This window comes from Pipistrellus kuhlii, unplaced genomic scaffold (assembly GCF_014108245.1).
Source record: "Pipistrellus kuhlii isolate mPipKuh1 unplaced genomic scaffold, mPipKuh1.p scaffold_m20_p_12, whole genome shotgun sequence".
NCBI classification, from domain to species: Eukaryota; Metazoa; Chordata; class Mammalia; order Chiroptera; family Vespertilionidae; genus Pipistrellus; species Pipistrellus kuhlii.
The window spans coordinates 34,595,284-34,614,961 of record NW_023425427.1 but is presented as its reverse complement, the minus strand read 5'-3'; the positions used below and the strand labels follow the sequence as shown (position 1 = coordinate 34,614,961).

At 41.3% G+C, this 19,678-nt stretch overlaps 1 protein-coding gene across 4 annotated transcripts in view; it reads left to right on the top strand.

Annotated features, from left to right (window-relative positions):
- The window catches only part of GLIS3 (GLIS family zinc finger 3), a 431,194-nt gene that overhangs the window by 371,432 nt on the left and 40,084 nt on the right, over window positions 1-19,678 (top strand). For all 4 annotated transcript variants that reach the window (XM_036433938.2, XM_036433937.2, XM_045580161.1 and 1 more), the window contains one exon: window positions 13,364-13,532. In XM_036433938.2, the coding sequence (XP_036289831.1) occupies window positions 13,364-13,532 (169 nt within the window). The remainder of the gene's footprint in view (window positions 1-13,363; window positions 13,533-19,678) is intronic.

Sequence of the window (19,678 nt, the reverse complement as noted above, 5' to 3'; positions counted from 1 at the left end):
GATGAACACTTTAAATGTCTCACAATTTTATACTTCAAATGCCTTTCATACTTCAATAAAATTAAAATTGTAAAGAATTTACAAATTGGAGCAAAATATTTATCTAAAAACAATGTGATGGAAATCTGTCCACAAGACAATTAAAGGCTGTAGTTGATCTGCTCAATGTATATACAGTGATAAATGTAAAAACACCATTCTATTACTTATAATAAATAAGGTAACAAAGATTGTAGATAGATAGGTAGATAATAAAAATAATCAAATCGTGAAAAAGCAAAGAAGAGTTTCCCTGTAGAATATATTTTTACTCCACACTACAGAAAACTTATAGATGGATATTAAGCATGTCTTCCCACCAGTGATACAAAGGGACTGCACATATTTTGATTAAGCGTAAAATCTTATAACCACACAACTGAAGAAAATTAAAATTCCTATTCCCAGCCAGCACAGGACACATTTGTATGTATGCTGCTAATGTTAATGACTTTTTATGTTTGAAAGCTGGTGGTTCAATTTTCTACATATTCCTTTATATTCATGTTAGTTTTCATACAAGATTAAGCTGAGTTATTCACTTTTACAATATGTACAAGTTTTTGCTGTAAAAATATTTTTGTGGGTGAGTAAAACCAATTCCACAACTTCTGAGGAGGAAAGGAAAACAGTGACTCTAGGCAACTGTAGTTTTATTTCCTTAGGGCCAAGTTAGGGTTGTCTTTATACTATTATTTCTCCTTTTCCTCATTTTATGTTATTCTACAAACACTAAAATGGGGTGTGAAAAGGAAAGGTTGTATCTACCTTGTAGTGTATGGACCCCAAGCAGGTTTTAGGGAACAGATGGGCAGCAAGAATCAGGACAGAATTTCTCAAATGAGGAACTAAAACCTTTTGTGTTTAGGAAGTCATAGACCAAACTTCTGGGCCCAAAGTTCTGACTTTCTGCTTCAACTTAATTACCTTCCAAGGCAAAAGAGATAAATAGTTATGTCTCTTTCAGCTGAAGAGTAAAGAACGTAGAAAGTGGTTACTTCCAGGGTGTTTGTAATCACAGCAAACGTTTATTTTTTATACATGTGTGAGCACTGAAAATATATAAATGTGAAGAAGATTATAAGACACTAAAATAAAGGACGTTATTGAATTAGCGTAGATATTACTTTTTATGTTTTATTATTAACAGTGATAAAAGAGCACATTGCAGGTGCTGAATAGGGAGGGTTATTGTGGGATTGACTCATTCCAGGCGACCAGAGCACTGTTTCTGATCATTGGCTCTTATAGTATCTTCCTCATATTGTCAGGGAATGACTGTCCCATTCCATTGCTCTGAGATCCTGGAACAATTAAGGCTCTTGGACAGCAGGTACTGATTCATCAACAATTACAGCTGCCTCCTTGGTGTTTTATCTGTTTTCCTTCCTGAGTTTCAAGGCTGCTTTGGCATGACTTTCGTGCCACCATTTCTAGATGCCACCTGGGCTTTGCTTCTGGCTCCAGTCCTGTTCTCTCCAGGAAGGTAACTGCTCAGATCTGGCCTCTGTCCTGACTACGTACCAGCTCACCCTAGAGGTCTGTTAACACCTAACTATGTGCTAAGTGTCAGGGATTTATCATCTCCCTTGGAACCTTTCCCTGGGGATTTAGTAAAAGTCCTATTTGTATCTTGTAGGAGAGATGACAGAAAGGGAACCTATTCACTGTTGAAAAGAAAAGGGGATAAATGCTTATCAGCATGCATTGGAAAAGGCACAGTGTGCTTAGCAAGTTTTGTGAGAGGTGGATGCACTTCAGGAACAATGCAATGCAACAGCTGCCTCTGTGGTTGGTAAAGGAACAATCTACTGTCCATAGTTTTGAAGTGGTACTAAGGTACTATATAAAAAAGTAAGGGTGGGCAGCATTTAGTGTCTCTGTTCTTAAGTATTGGCCATGCTTTATGCCATCCCTCTGACCATCTGCAAAGCCAACCTGTATTTAAATGGAATATTTATAAATAGGAATGGTACTTCTTTCTTTAACTGAAATTTAATTTCCTCTCAATAAGATTGGTTGCCTGCTTAAATGACACACGGAATGCTTAGAACACTGCTTAGCACATAGTAACTGTTCAGCACATATTAGCTATTATCATTGTTGCTTTTATCCAAACTCTAGAAAAATACATATTATAGTTCTATAATATAAAGCAGATAGGGAACAGGTATCACAAGTTACATTATCTGCAGCTTTGTTTTCTACCATTTCAGTTACCTGTGTTCAATGGTGGTCTGAAAATATTAAATGAAAAATTTCAGAAACAATTCATAAGTTTTAAAGTGCATGCCATTCTGAGTAGAGTGATGGAATCTCACACTGTCTGGTTCCATCCCAACCAGGATGTGAGTCATCCCTTTTCCCAGGACATCTACACTGCATACACTTCCCAACCACTAGTCACTTAGTAGCCACGTAGGTTATGAAACTTACTGTCATGGTATTACAGTGTTTGTGTTCAAGTAACCTTTATTTTACATAATAATGGCCCCAAAACAAAGAATAGTGATGCTTGCAATTCAGATTTGCCAAACAGAAGCCTCAAAGTGCTTCCTTTAAATGAAAAGGTGAGTGCAGCACAATAAGATGTTTTGAGAGAGATCACATTAATGTAATTTTTATTGCAAGATATTGTTGTAATTGTTCTATTATTAGTTAGTTAATCTCTTACTTTATGTAATTTATAAATTAAAATTTATCATAGGTATGTATGCTTATGATAAAACAGTATGCATAGGGTTTGATACTCTAAGCTGTCTCAGGAATCCATTTGGGATTTTTGTAACATACCCTTGGATGAGAGGGGTTAGATATAGTACCCTACCCACTACTCACATTTAAATGGGAGGAAAATGGAAGTGTGAAGAAATTGGGAATTTAATTGGAATCATTGAGTGAATAAAATAGAACTAAAATATAGTTATTCACATTTTTAATTTCAGTAATTTACCCAGTAGTTCATTTAGCATCTTTTGAAATTAAGGAAATCTATAAGTATCTAAAGGAAAACAAATTAAAATAAAATAAAAAAACAACCACCGCCACAACATCACTTGGCTGGCAAATTTACAAAATATATATTAGCTTTTGATAGATATCAGGCTTTCCATATTTAAAGATTGGTATGGTTTCTTCAGTTTTGTTTTATAGAGACAGCATACAGTCATTAGCTCCAATCCTGGCTCTTCACTCACTAGATGGTTAGTGTGGGGAGGTTACTTTTCCTCATCTATAAAACAGTGGTAAGAATATTGATTCCTTAGGACTGCTGTAAGGATTAAGTGGCATCACATGTAAGAATCCCGTACACCCCTGCAAGCTGGGTGATGCTCAGTCAATGCTCTTTTCTGTTTTTCCTCCCTCGCTGCTTAAAAGCTTAGAGAATTACTCATAAACCAAGTGGATGCCTATGACAGGGACGAGAGCCCCTTCTGCTCCTGCCTTTCAGCTCTGAGTGCCAGGACTTGGAGTTCAGAAGTAGCTATCGTGAGATACATCATTCCTTCCCATAATAATTCAAGTCAAGATGAGGGCTCAGAACTCCCATATTCAAAACCTATCTTCACATCTATAAATTCGACAGTTGTCACACTGCAAGCAGATATCTACCGAAGCAGCCCGGGCCTTGGTAGGATGGGTGTACGTCCTGATAATGTGATTCCTTCTTAGGAAGAAGCTGCCTGAGGACTGGCATGACTTGGTTCAGTTATGATGAAGCCAGGGCTGGCAGAGATATCAGAGGGGACAGGTCTTGTTTTATTCTACCCAGGTCTATTTTTCCTAAGAAAAGGAGTTTCAAACCCTTAAATATCAACTAATATGTTTTCTAAAAACCAGGCCTTTTGTTGACATATAGATTGATGCCCAGGAGAAATGCAAAATGTTTGCATTTGAAATATCAAACTTTAGGAACTCATCTGGTCACATTCCAGCCAGAAAGATGCTTACTTCCTCAAAATGCAGGTTCTGCCAGCAACAAGGATGCTTGAAATTTACATAACTGAAGACTGAGCCTTCCATTCCGAGGTAGAGAAAGTCTTCAAATAAGAATTCCTTGAGAAAAGCTATGTAGGGACATGAATTCTTGATAACAGATGAATGATTTATTAGAGTTAAACTTGAGAATAAATTAAGAGGTAACTAGCACAGAGCATCTAAAAGCAAAATGGAAAGCGTATCCACTTTGTGGGCAAAGTGTGAAAAAAGAGAAAAGGGGGTTCTCTGGAGTCGCAACAAAACCAACTTCATCGGCTCTCCAATCGCAGACTTTGGTTCCCCAGGGGCTACAAAGCTAGGAAAGGCAGAGGCTTCCTCAGCAGAGTTCGGTGTTGACACATGAGCCTTTGAGTTGGCTACAGGAATATTACATTGAAAATTGGAGTGGCTGGCTGTGCTGAAATTCTGTTTCCAAGAAGCCTGCCCGGTGAAAGGTTTTCAGAAGTCACCACGTAGAAGTGGTGTGGGTGGGGTTACCTCCGTAGCATCTGCAAGGGAGGAAACAACTTTTCCAGTCAACATGGCACAGGTGGGAGAGAGCAAAGGGATGGATACTAAGGCATCAGAGAACTGAATGCTTTTTACTAAAAGTTTTGGTTTTGTAACCAAATTGGACCTTATTTCTTACGAAGGGGATGAAAATGATTCTTACAAGAGCTTCCAGGAGTTGTTGGCCCTGTCTGCTTCATCTTCATTATGTTCTCCTACCCTGCCCCATATGGAAGCTAACGTAACAGACAGAGGCAATCCTGACTTTCTCACAGGGTAGTCTGTTTGCCTGTTCAAATTATTTCATTAACATTCTGTGTTACTAATTCTCTGGGAGTGATTAGGCTGAGAGGCAAAGGGAAGAAAGATAGGTGTGAGATTGGAGGTTAGATTGGCATGCCTTGTCTGGAAAAGGACCCACGAGGGCTGCATGAAATGTTGGTCCCAGAGAAGTAGAGAGAGCTGCCAGAAGAAGCCATTCGAATTGTAACAAAATGTCTTTGTTCTGAAATGCAGATGTTTCGGGAGCTCTTCCCAACATGAAGTTAATTACGCTTGGTATTTCAGAATGTTTGATGGTAACCTTTGGCATCTATGTGAATATCATCAGCCATTATCTGCTAGTTGTATGGAGGTGTATTCCAGAAAGGCATATAAGCATGTATCCCCCCTCAAACACTAGTAACTTCCTCCCTGGCTATAAATCCAAGTGCCCGAGGTGGAAATGTAATTGGGCAGATGACAGAGAAGTTTGGGGCTCATGTGGGAATATCTATTTGTAAGAGAGCCTGAATATTCATGTAGCTGTGCAGACATCAATACACGCTCATTTTACCTTACTTAGTTCTGTTCCCCAGTGAACAGCACAGCTCTTAAGCTCAAAGTTAATAGGCATGTTCTTCAGAGATGTACCTTCTCTTACCTCAATAGAACATCTCCCTGACAGATTTGTTTATCAGTTGCTAGGTAGCTCTCCCATCAGGTGACACACGTATGTTTTCTTTGTCTTAGGGCAGTGGTGACAGTTGCCATTGTTTGCCATCAATTAGCTTGGGGTAGCATGTCAAGGATGTATGGGTAGTGTCATTTTAGTCTGACAGCCACACGATCTGCTTGAGAAGGGATTGTTTCATTATCCTCTTATCAGGGCTGCTGGATAATGATACTCTACACTGCAAAGTAGGAGGGGGGAAAAGACAGGCAGAAAGAATAGATTTTTAGGGATTGGCAGTATTAAAATTATTCATGCCTCAAGGAGAAGGGAAAGATTAGAGAAATGACTGTGCAAACCCTTAAAAAGCTACTTTTCCTTAATACAGGTGGAATGTGGAATGATGCCCTTCCTGCTGGAGAGAGGGAGAGGGGAAATGCCCAGGCTGACAGGCAACAAGGCAAGGATTAGTGGTGGCATTCCTCCATTCTCCAATTAACCTCAATATCAAATGCAGCCTTCCCAGTGACTCGGGCCCTTTCCTTGTTAGAAAACTCGCTCTGGTTTGTGAATTTAGGTCCTGAGAGCATTTTCCACTGAAAGGCAGTGCAATTAAAGTGCTCCGGGGTGATATGCAAAGAACTGCAGAAGGCATTGGGGCCCAAATTTTCACTCTTAGGGAGCAAAACTGCAGTCACCCCCAATCCTCATCATTTTCTTCAGAGTGACTGAAGGGAAGTCTCTTTTGAATTCAGAAAATTAACCGTGGCTGGACTTTTATGCTCTTGGAGAAACAAACAAAAAGAAGTGCTGAAAATGTGAAACTACTTCAAGATAAACTGAGCTTCAGGAGTGACAATTGTGTTGACATTTTAGTAACAGCCCATTTTCACTCCTTAACGAAGTGCAGCCATGCATGAAAATGACTTGCTATCTTTTAAACTGAAGCGCATGATGGATTGTAACTCAAGGTGTGTATTACTCATGTAAAATGAAGTACAACATCTTAACCTGGTGAGGATTCTTTCTAGCAACTTTATAGCAACTTGCATTAGAAAAATTGAACAGGAAATTATTATTATTCAAAAATACGGTTTATATACTGGTTTGTATTTTATCCAAATCCACAGTTTATGTGTACACACATCTTCAAGAGACCATACCCCAGCAATTTTCAACCTTTTTCATCTCATAGCACATATATTATACTAATTACTAAAATTCTGTGGCACACACAAAATAAACAGTTTTTGCCAGTCTGACAAAAAAAAAAATTCATTTTGATTGAAAAAATACTAATTACTTACCCTTTTTGCTCCAAAGTGACTTTTTAAAAAATCAGGTGTCCATACTTGTATATAAGGATTTCTAGTACCAAGAATTAACCAGACACAACCTTCTTATGTCATGTGACCATAAGGTGCAACTCTAAAAATGACCTATATATTTATGGTTTCAGACCGGGCATTCACACCATACAGCTATTGGGGTGTTGGCTATTGTCATATTTTTATTTGACAATCTAAAGATGTCAGTGCCCCTGACTAAATAATCAGGTATTGCATGTTTTAAAAATTCTTGCAGCACACTGTTTGAAAATTACTGCCATATACTAAATTAACCATTTTGGAGCAACTATATCTTTCTCTTCCCTATCCTATTAGTAATAGTAATTATTATAGTAACATATATGACCAAAGAATAGCAACAGTGGTTTATTGAGCACTTAACCATGGCCCAGGCATTGTGCTAAGTGTTTTGTATATCTATACTAATAAAAGGGTGATATGCTAATTAGGACAGACTTCTTCCAGACATCCATCCAGACAAAGCTTCAAGGGCCTAGGGCTGATGCCAAGCTGGAGAGGTGGGTGGGTTCGGCGCTTGCACAAGAGGAGCAGGCCTTCCGGTGCTGCTGGCCCAGCACCTTGGATCCTTTTGCAGAAGCAGTGAGAAGGCAGCGTTGCACCTCCTTCTGCAAAAGTGGCGTGGGACAGGCCATGCTGTGGCTGGGTCCTAGTGCAGCCCCTTCTGCAGAGGAAGCCACAGAGACAGAAGTGTGGGCCTGGTCCAGACACCACGCCTCCACAGAGGCTGGATGGGATGGCAGCGTGCTGTGCCTCAACCTCCCACAGCACCTCACCTAGCCGGCCTGGTTCCAGATTTCCCCCACCCACCAGTGGGCAGGGCCAGTGCTAAGAAGTGAGGGCTGAAGGCCTGCAGCTGCAGTGGCTGGCAGTGACAGCAACAGTGGGGTGATGGGGCAGCACCTTCCCCTGATCAGCCCAGTCGCCTCCTGCAGAGGAAGACATCTCCTGAGGGCTCCTGGACTATGAAAGGGGGCAGGCCGGGTTGAGGGACCTCCTCCCTCCCATGCACGAATTTTGTGCACCAGGCCTCTAGTATTACTATATAATTCTCCTCACCGTCCTGTCCTTATTTAAGATGCCGAAACTGAGCTTCAGTTATGTGACTTGCCTGAGACACATTGCTAGTAACTAGTAAAGCTCAGATTCAAACCCAAATCCATTTGACTGCCAATGGCTATGTTTTGTTCTCTTAATAACATGATCTCCTTCTAGTACCCAATTTCTGGTGAGGCCAAAGGGGCCAAAGTTTTCATTGCAGTTCATCTCCTTCCTGAGTCCTTCCCAGGTTCACATTTCTCCTGGGAGAATGAGGGCAAGAGACAGAGAGACAAGATTTGAATGGGGCCTTTAACTATTTTTAATATATCTATGAAAGCCAACTAGCCTAGTATCATGGGTTAGCTTACTCTTATGTGCCCTGACCCTGGAAAAATTGCCCAGGAAATGAATGGCGAGCCCATATGCCTCCCTGTGTACTAGCCACCAAGCATTAAATGTCATTTCTCAAGGTCCCAGCGTTATAGCAGCACCATGGCTTTTATGTAATTACAAATGACTCCAAATGCATATTTACTGTAGCAGCTCAGTAGCAGCAGACCTGCCCAGCAAATCTCCTCTTCATGCATTATTGACAGGGGTGGCGGCCTTGCAGGCAACAACATTGTACTCACTTGTGGTAACAAGAACATATATCTGATTGCTCACAAATTACCCCTCTTTGCCTGCCATCTTTCCTACCAGTGGATCGATAGCCCTCTGAAAAGCATCTGAAATCTTTATTTGGGAAAAAAAATACACATTTCCTACCAGCTGTTTGTTTTCCAAACCCAATAATTCATTTAATTTCTTGCCCGAATGCATTTCCAACACTGGCAAACCTCTCATCCATGCTGAGGTCACTGGGGGTCCTGAGGATGTGCAAAACAGAAATGGGAATATACTTCTTGCATCTGAACCAGCACTTTGGTGGAGAAAGCTATCCATGGTGGGGGAAGAGTGCCAAGTGACTCCAAGCAGCCTTGGCAAATGGAGCATCTAGGGGTTCTGATATAATAACAATGCTCTTATGCCTTTTTTGAATCCATCCTGAGTTTGAGAGGCATTCTGGTATGGCAGTGAGGGGCCTCTGATCTGAAATCAGGCTTCCTGGGTTTGAATTCTAGCCCACTAACTTAGGTAACCTAATCAGGTGACCTACTCAGTAACCCAGGTAGGTCTCATGTTCCTTGTCAGTAAACCAGGGAAAGGTTTGCAAAGTACTCAATAAATGTTCACTGTTGATTCTGAGGCATGGGACAGTAAGAAGATGAAACCCAGCTCACATGTGGTCCAGCACTCAATATTCAAAGTGCAGTCCCTGGACATTGCTAGGAACTTGGAGAGTTTGATACAAACTCAGAATCTCAGCATCTCTGCCTCCAGGACCCAGTGAATAACAATCAGTGTTTTACTCTGCTGATTTGTTGGCACATTAAAGCTTGAGAAGCAGGACTGTAGCTATCCATACAGTTTTCAACGGCAATATGCCCTCCAATTGGCTGTTCTTTAATATTACCTCAACCTGGCCAGGGAGGTCTTCCTGCCTCTAAATAAGGCTGTGTCTGTGATGGTCTTCCCTGGGTCTGGGGTTAGGCCTGAGAGAAGTAGGTTTCATTTAGAGAAGCAACTAACATCCCTTTTCTCCCTCTATTCCCACGGTGAATATGTGACAGCTGAAGTGTCCACAAGGGTATCCTGTCTGTACTCATCAGAAATCGAGATTTCTTTCATTTGGATAGAAAGAGACCTGCCTATTGATTCAAATTATCCTGAACTAGTTAAAGGCACCAGCCTAGAATACCTGGTCCCCATCACCAGCCACATGGAATCTGGGTACCCCATAGAATAGATCAACAGATGCTGCTTTTGAACATGATAAAGCCCCACTGGCTTTCCTCCACCTACCTCTGCAGGAGACAGTGTGGGGCTGGGCAGAGCAGTAAGCCAAGCCCTGGAGAGACAGAAAGCCCCAAACAGCAGGGAGGCTAGCTCATGATCCTTGGCTAGCCTATGCATTCATCTCAAGAACAGGCTTTTATTTCCGTGAGGAGTTCACCATCTCTTAATCCCAAAAGCAATAAGACTTTCCAGTATGTTCCTCTGCCATGCCTAATCCGTTGTTCCGGCTGCCAGTCACCGGCCCTGCCTGGAAGGTCACCTAAACGCCCTCTTCCACCCCTGAATGCAGCGCTGACCCCTGAGGTGACGCGGACAATGAAGGCCGCCCTGTGGGCAGCCTGTGTGTGCCGGTTGATTTGATCACAGGAGTTTTGTTAATATTGCCCTGGATTCTGGAGGAATCTGTTTTCTTCTTTATGCTTGGATCAGTAGGCCTCAGATGCCCCATTGTTGAGGTTGGAAATCATTTTGAGTGTGTATGGAAGGAAATTTTTCCTTTTGTGAATGACCTTAGAATACTCTAACATGGATATTTTCTTCCTGGGGTTAAAAATCACTTTAAAAAGCCAGAGCATTTGTCTGGAAGTGTGTGTTGTGGTGGGCAGGTCTAGGTAGAGTTGGCAGGTATTCAGACTCTAGACCACATGTGTCAAACACAAGGCCCGCGGGCCAAATCCGTCCCACCAGGCCTTGCAATGTGGCCCACACCGTGCTGTCATCACTGCACTCCGCTGCGTTTCCATCACAATGACAGTTTATGACTGTTCAGTAAACCATTCGGCCCGCGATTTAGGCTGGATTTTAGATTTTGGCCCCTTCTCTGATTGAGTTCGACACCCCTACTCTAGACAGTAAGAGAGACTAGCCCCTGCCTGGTACAGAGTAGGGGCTGGAAGATTGTGTTTGAACGAATGAATGAATATTCTTAGACTGCATCAAGTATGCTGGAATCCTGGATGTATGACTGCGATATGGTTGGAAACTCCTAGAAGTCGGTGTTAGCAAGAGAGGCTTTCTGTGTGTGTGCCCTCGTGAAAATCTCTGAGAAACATGGGTCTTTGGTAGAGGCCCAGGGCGAATCTCCTGATGCTATAGTACTCTGACTCCAGAGTTTTGTCCATTTTATTGGAAAGGTCAGTGAAATGGAGGTACAGTATATGTTGGGAAGACACACTGTGTCTCCTATTACTTCTCTGGTCATTATGTGGGTCACAGGCAACATCCACAATCAACAGTTTTGCCCTGGGCCCTGCATGCAAACTACTCTGTGCAGACACTGAATTACAAGCTTCTGCTAAGTCATCTCACCAGAGTTTGTTCTAGACTTCTCATCCTCTCTTTCTCTCTCCCATCCCTCTCACCCTTCCTTCCTTCCTCTCTCTATCTAAAAATAAATAATAACATATTCTTGGTGATGATTTAAATAAATAAATTATAAACACAATGTTTGGTGGATAGATGGATGAATGGATGATGGATAGATGGATAATGGATGGTTGGTCCTAGCTATTAAGTGAGATGAAGGAAAGGTACTTATCAGTCCTAGCTTATAGTGTACAGCAAGCTGGAAAAAAAACACACACCAAATTTCCCATCTTATTTCCTTGCAGCTAAAGCAAAAACATAGCTAATATACTAAAGTAGACCTCTGGGAAGCAACCCATTTTCCATGAACCATGGAGTAGAGCATAAAGTGTGCACACCAAGCTTCCCTATTGCCCATCGAGTTACAAGCAGCAGAGGCAGTGCTTCCCTTGACACACACACACACACACACACACACACACACACACACACAGAAACACCTCCAGAGGATAGTTAAGTGATGGGTGCATTCAGCAATTGCAGTAAAACAAATAGGAGCTGCTCACATCACTACACTAAGGTATAAAAAAAATTAGCTGTGTTTCACTGTGTGTCTGCGACCTCTTATTATTTCATTAGTGTTTGGAATAGTATATAAAACACCACACTGTATGCTGACAAACACCAGTCCTAAAACTATTGCCACAGTGAATCCAAACCACAGCCTTCTCTCTTGGGTAAAATTATTATTTGGAATACAAGCAGAACTGTGGTCGCCTGAGCGAGATGAGCATAAACGAGGGCAGTGATTCATAAGGTGACTGCAGCGTGTTTGCAAATGTGCAACTTTTCTGTAGGCGGAAACATGGCCTTTTTGAGCCAGTAAGCATTTTCTGGTCACACCACTTCTTGAAGATGTAGAGGGCTGTGCAGGATGTAGGTTTCTGAGGACAAGAGTTAACCTGACACAATGCTGACTTGCCAGAAATAAACCCTTCAAATCAGATCACACCCCTGTCAGTTGCTTTTTAAGCGGGAAGATGGTAATTCTGCCTTTTGACATGTTCCTTTAAGTCCTTGAACTCTTATCCCATTGGATTAAGCTTTTGGAGGCTGGGTCATCTGAGGTATTAATTCTATCCAGAAGAGGTTGGAGAAATGTGGTGCTGGTCTAAAAATACAGCTCCCTGAACTTTTAAACCTTCCAATCGCTTTGATTATGTGGCTCCTTTGTCTTGATCCTTAACCTGATTTGTTTTTTTTTTTATCCATTTATTCTTTGATATCAGTATAGTAAGTTCAAAAAAGAGCAGGGTCGGGCATAAAGCTCAGCATAGCTCTGTACAGAGAAGGAAGTTAAAGAGAGTTCGTGTAGGGATGCTCGTGTGATGGCACTCTAATGAGATGTCTGCTGAGTATGTTCCAGACACTGCCAGAGCTTCTCTGCTAGTGACAGACCCTGCAAGTGACAAGCCCAGCATCTCCTGTGACATCCTACCACTTAGCCCATCTAAATGGGCCACATTTAAATTTGAGGTCACGTACCATTCTCAGAGGTGGGGCTGCCCCTACGGATGAGGCTGTAACTCACTCTTTGTCATAATAGGCAACAACGGGGATGATCCCAGCGGCGCCTGTGAGACCACCTTTCCATACTCTACAGTGTTAGGATAAGACTCCTCCTCCATGAAGACCAAGTACAGGCATCCATCACGCCATCAGGGAAATGCCTGGAGTCAGTTAGACTCTGAAGTTAAAAGAGTGCAAGATCCTGCATGGGTGCTAGGATGGGGGCAGCTCCGTTCTCATTACATTGACTTAACAGTGACAAAGAGAGACCCCAGCCTGACCCACAGTGCTGGCAGCAGCGATGAGGAGTGGACGAAGGCCTTATGGGTCAGCAGAGCAGATCTTCTGTTACCTGACTCCCGTCCCTCCTGACGGAAGGGTGCTAATGTAGAGACCTTCGCCCAGATGCAGACATTAGAAGACTGACTCATGATACTGTGTCAGACAGGAGGCTGGCGGGGCAAGGCACTGCTATGGGAAACCATGACCCTCAGCCTGGAGTCAGCCGCGCATGAGTTCCTCAGGGAGTCCTACAGGCATATCCGCTGGGGAACCTGTTTCACCATGAAAACAATGCTATGTATCTCCAATAAGAGAAGTGTTCCCTGAAAACCACAAAGAGGAAAACAAGCCCCTAAAATATGCTTGCTGTCCGCCTTTGATGTTTAAAAAATGTGAGTTTCACTTGGGGCACAGTCTGATGCTTGTTCTCCCTTGATTTCAGCTTCCATTTTCTCCAGCAATCATTCAAGCCGAAGCGGAACAGCTGCTGGGGCTGTGCCACCTCCACATCCTGTCAGTCACCCTTCTCCAGGACATAATGTACAGGGGAGCCCCCACAACCCCTCCTCCCAGTTACCTCCACTCACAGCTGTGGACGCGGGAGCTGAGAGGTAAGGCCATCTGTCTCTCTCTTCTAATAGGTGTTGCGGCCAAACCTCCTTCCACACGGAGAAGGGCTTTGACAGTTGCTGAATTTTATTAATAATCCATTGATGGGTTGAGTTACCCAAAGATGACATTTAAAAAGTACATACACAAAACATGTGGATCAAATATCTTGTCTGTTTTATTTTCCGTGGGGAAAAATGAAAAGATATTGGCTGCCAACTGAAGTGTCTGATGCTGGGAGAACACATCAGAATGTTTCTGTCCTTCCCACCTTTCCTTCGCTTGTTTCAGGAACTCAGTTTTAAGGTAATGTCCCTACCAGTGGGAATGCTTTTCAAACGTAAGGTGGAACCTTCCGGTGCACAGGTCAGCAGTGTTAGGTTGAGAGTATAGGTCAGCAGTGTTAGGTTGAGAGTGCAGCATAAAAGGGCACAGGACTCTGTATGGGTGACAGGGAAGGCGCTATTCGCTGTATACTTTATGTTGATACCACTCTCATAAAGAGTTTTTGGGAGAAAATTTTGAAACCTTGACACTTTGGACTGACCCTCCAATGATGTGGACTGCATGCCACTCTTCTTGGTTCCTCCCCACTTACCATCTGGCTTGATTTGAGTTATTTAGAGGTTCCTCTCAGACACCCACGGGGTGGAGGGAGTAAGGTTTTGAATGATATTAGCCATGGGCTCTCCATCATCTCATTGTATTCTGCCTGGCTGAGAATCATGCTCCACAAGTTAGTGTTGATCTTGAACAAATAGACAGCCACTACATCTGCAGAAAAATGGGTTTATTCCAGAATAAGAAATAACTGTAATTCAGGACATTCAGGCTAATGGCAAACCATGTGCAAGTCCAAAGAAATAAAGGAGAGGAATACTCTTAATGGACTTGGGAGGGGCTCTTGTAAAGAAGAGTGCATTGGAAGAAAGTGATGGTCCAAAGTATAGTGACTTTTCATTGGTTGAGTTATGGCAGTTTCCCCATTGGCTGACCCTTTACTGGTCAAGAAGCAATTTCTTCTTCCTCCAGCTAAGGTAGTAAAGTAATATTACTTCCCGCTGGAAATGCAACATACATCTCTTCTGTTGGGGTCAGTAGTGTGGGTTAAGTGATATGTGCATGAGAGTTCTCTCATCTAGTCTCCTGACTCCATTTTAAAGGTTTCTGTTTATTAATTTTTCACAGTGGTAAAATTCAGAAACCATCCAATGAGATCTTCTCTTTTTCATCTCATCTTATTAGTAGTCACAAAAACTCTTTACACGAATATGAGAAAAACAATCCATGAAGTTTCTTTTTTGTACACAGTCATTAAAAGAATAAATGTAGAAAAAGATTTTAGCTAATGGTGGAGGCAAGAACAACAGTAGCAAGTAAAAAACCTGATATCTGAATGCAGCTTCCACAGTTACCTATGGTTTGAATGTGTTCCTTAGAAACTCCAGATGCTTGGGTTGTTTTTTTAAAAAACATTTTATATAATTTTTTTTCAATTTTGAAAATTTATAGCATATTAAAAAAACTGGAAGAATAGTACAATGAACACCCATACACCCTATACCCATATTCACCCACTGTTAATATTTTGCTACCTTCTCTCTCTAAATATATATATCTCTTTTTGTCTTCCCTTTCCTAACTTGGCAGATCCTTTGTTTGTTTGTTTGCTTGTTATTTCTGCGTGATTTATGAGGTTGTTGCAAACATCATTGAGCTAATTTAACCTTAATTACTTCAGAAGAGATCCCCTAAGAAGGACATTCTCCCACATAATCACAATATAATTATCACACTTAGGAAACTTATCATTGATATGGTATTATTATCTAATATACAATCAATATTCAAATTTCCCCAATTTTGGGAATAATGTTTTTTATAGGTGGGGTTTTTTTCTTCCTTTTTATGATCCAGGATCTAACAAGGATCACAATGCTCATTTCTTCTTGGTCTTCTTGAATCGAATGAAGTTCCCCAGCTTTTAAAAATTATTATTATTATTATTATTATTATTATTATCTTTCATAACATTGACAGTTTTTTAAGAATTTGTAACATTTCTTTTGCAGGATGTTTTACAGTCTGGATTTATATGATGATTTCCTACTAAACAGATGTTCACATTTTTGGCAGGAATATACATGGGTGATGTAGTTAGTGTCCCTTAACTCAGTTTTGAACCTCATAGGGATTAGGAATAAATAAACCAAAGCAGGAAAAGCACAGATCATGTTACATGGCATGAAGCAGACAGGAGTAGCTGTTGCTGTTAACAGAGACCAGCAACCTTGACTTGGCTGAAAGATTCAGATTTAGAAGCCAGAGGGTGTGAACTAATTACAGAACTTGCTAATGTAACTAATCTAGGAAGGAAAAATGAAGAGGAAGGGGAGGGTAGTGGTTCTTTATATATATGGCTGGGTGAACGAAGTGGACGTTTCATTTTGTGGCTTTGCCTTGCTGCTCTGCTCTTCCCACAAGATGTATGCCCCATCCCTGTGCCAGCCTGCCTGGAATGGACAAGTGTGTGGAAGGAAGGTTATCTCTCTGGATCACGTTCAGAGAGGAGGAGGACATGAAACAGCCCTGAATCATTCACTGTGTTTGCATTAGTGTCCAGCCTAAAAACACTAAGAGGAAATGTGCTTACCTTCCGCTTTTGGTTTATGTATCTTTGCTTCTGTGTGCCTGGGAAATCCCCCAGTAAAAACTCCAGAAGTTTGCTTAACGGAAATAAGTTTATCACACTTTGCGATTTTTAGTGGGAAACAGGCATTTTTTCCTGCTTTGTGGGCATTGATTCATGATTTACTTAGCTTTTACTTGTTAATAAAACGAGCTGACTCACCTTCAGAAGTCAGGAAAGGTCCACCACATCCAGCCAGTTAACGTCAGGTTCTTTGATTCTTCAACCATCATAAAATAAAATAAAAGCAAGTCCTGCCGGTTTGGCCAGGTTTCATTTTTATCTTGAAACCGTACCTGAATGACATCATTTCAGTAATTGAAGCAGTATCATACCACATCACCTAATGTTGGTTAAAGCTTATTATGGGAAGTGGTATTTTACTGCATCATCTGGAATAAGCCAGTGGTACTTTATAACAGGGGCTTCCCATAAGAAGAACCCAGTGTCGTAGGTAATGTTATTTTATTGGATTTCATAGTATATCTTTTAGACCAGAAAACACACACACACACACACACACACACACACACACACACACACACATTAATGGGATTTCCTTCTTGAGATGCTGAAGCCTTGCAACCCCAATAATGAGTTGGCTGGATTTGTGTTATTCATCTTTTCCTCATGCCAGCTGCATCTCTCCGTTCTGAAGAAGACCACAGACATAGTGTACTCTTCAGAACAAGCAGCAGAGTGTGAGAGGCCTGGTGGATTGACCCTAGTGGAGTGACCTTTCTATGAGCTCCACCTCTGAGCCAGAGAGGACTGAAAGCAAGGCTGTGGTCTTCTTGAGGAGTATACAATCCAGTGCAGGAATCAACAGCAGAGAATGTTAGGGATGGGCGTTTTTGAGAAAGTAATCAAAACACCTTAACCAAATAAGGCATGCCTATTTATTGAGTCTGAATCAAATCTTGGGATTTCTTATTGTTTTTCCATTCATATCAGATGTAAAGTTGCTAAAATTCTTGGTACTTCGATATATGTACGCTCTTTCTGTGCATCTTAATTCCGAGTCTTTCTCTACTTAAGACTTCGCTTATTGTCATGATCTTGACTAAATGTTACTTATTCTTTGGAGCTTGGGTTAGTTCTCATCCCAGAAAGGCTTCTTGTCTTTTGAAGGTCAGAGAGACAAGTCACCCTGTAAACTCCCTGGGATCTTTTTATCTGTTTAATTTGTTTACTATTTCCCAGATGTCACTTTGCTAGCTGGATTATTAGTTATTAAGTTTCCTTATACCCTCCAAAGTTCCATGGACTGAGCTACTCAGTGTAGGTACTGAGGAGGGTTTCACAAGGGAAACAGCTCAGTGAGGGGAATGCCTTAGAAACAGGAATTGCCAATTCCCACTGTGGGAGGTTCCCAGAAAGGATTGTTTCCTTTTATTTATTGGTCTTGATATTGATGATCTTAATTCTCAAAAGTTTCTACTATCTTGTGTAATCTGCATATATTGACACATTAAGTAGTTGCTCTAATAAAATACATACATTCATGCACACATACATGTTGCCTAGAGTCCTTTGGCCATCATCCACTACTGGGGCTCCCTGCATTACTCTCCTGTGGTCTTCAATATTAGAAGCATTATATGCATCCTTCTCTCTTACTTGCACGTGTAGCATCTGAACAGCTCAGAACTAGGTGTGCTGCTTTGCTGTCCTTCCCTCCCCTTGGACTTTCTGAGAAAACAGGGACATTGGTGACTTCACACATTCAGCTTGTTCACAGCCTTACACATACAAACACATATTCCACATAATCTTTCTCTTCTTAATCCCCTTGTAAATATGCAAAAATGACTAAAAATCAAAAGCATCATATAAAGTATTAAAGCTTATTAAAATCTATCTCAGCATTGGGTTTATTAATTTATTGAGTCATTCACTCAGCTGGTGTTTGTGTACCAGGCAGTATACTAGACACTGAGGATATAGTGGTCATAAGACTAAGAGAACTCTGTCCTCAAAAAGTGTCCAGTCTAATGAGGGACAACCCGATAAATAGGCAACCATGATTTAGGATGTTATGAAAGGGTGCTGCAGGGGGCTGTGGAGATGCACAGAAAGATCACCTAACCCAGTATCAAAGAGGGAGGAATAGAGGAAGCAATGTCTCCCTGAAAGCTGACTATCCATAGGATCTGGCCAGGCAACCTGAGTGTGTACAGAAGCTCAGAGAAGGGAGAAAACTTCAGGTATAACTTGGGAGGAGCCTCATTTACTGCATTAAGGACAAAGATTTCTTTTGAGGACAAAGATTTGTGATTTGTGTATTTGGCCAATAGGGTACCCTGATGATTCTGGCACATATTCAGAACATCTCTCTGTCATGTTACCCTACTATTAAGAGTTCAGAACATAATCTCTGCCCAACAGAAGAAGAAATGATGAAGAATGGACAAATGGTTCTAACTCTCAAGCAGACAGGCTGTTCTTTGTGTATCCTAGACTGATGAGGCAGCACAGTGGGGCTGATGTTATTTTTCTTTTTAATATAACTTAAAAAGACAGTTTTGTCTTTTGCAACTCAAAGCTTGTATTTTACATAGTCATGACATATCGGTGTTTTAAAGAATCACTGAGTGTCAAAAAGTACACAAACCCCCTATGTTAGAGAACATCTGAATGTTAGAGTTCTAATGCCAGCAATGACCTGGCCTCACTTGTCTCACTGTGTCAGAGAAGACTTGGATATTGTTAAGAGGTCTCCATGTTGCTCGGTGTCATACTTTAGTTGCCATTTACACAGTAAGTATTGCTCTGAGAGACTCCCTAATGTGTGACAGACACTTTCCCACATGTGTAGTAAGATATCAAACTCATTGAGTGACAAAAAAACAAACAAAAAACACTGCTTGTCAATCTTAAAAATAAAGCTTGTCCATCTTGATTGCTGAAATAATTGAAAAGAGCCATAGCTGAAAGCTGAACATAAGCCTCCAAAAGCCAATTTATCAGCCTGCACGTTGGTATCTACTTTATCCCCTATTAAAGTTTGTGGATATGGTGGTCACCTAATGCCATGTGATCATGAGCTCTATTCTTTCTTGGGTTACAGTACCTTTTATTCAGAAAACAGTTATCCTCATTGGGCATCCAATAAAGGGATCTGCTTCATATATAATCAGGATTAAGAGAGGTGGGGTCCACAACCCAACCCTCCCCTCAAACAAAACACACACACACACACACACACACACACACACACACACACATACATTCACTCACTCTACTTGAGAATCACTGAGTATAGTGAATGTTGCTTCTGATGTCAATGCTGAGAGCAGTGGAAAGGCAGAAAATTCCAATATCCTAGCCTTGAAAATGAAGATTAGATCTTTGTTCTTTTCCTTTTATTTTCTTTAAACCTATCAGAAGTTCCTGGTACTTTTCCATGTTTATTCCAGGACAGAATAACCCACCAGTCATTAATTTCTTAAATTTTGA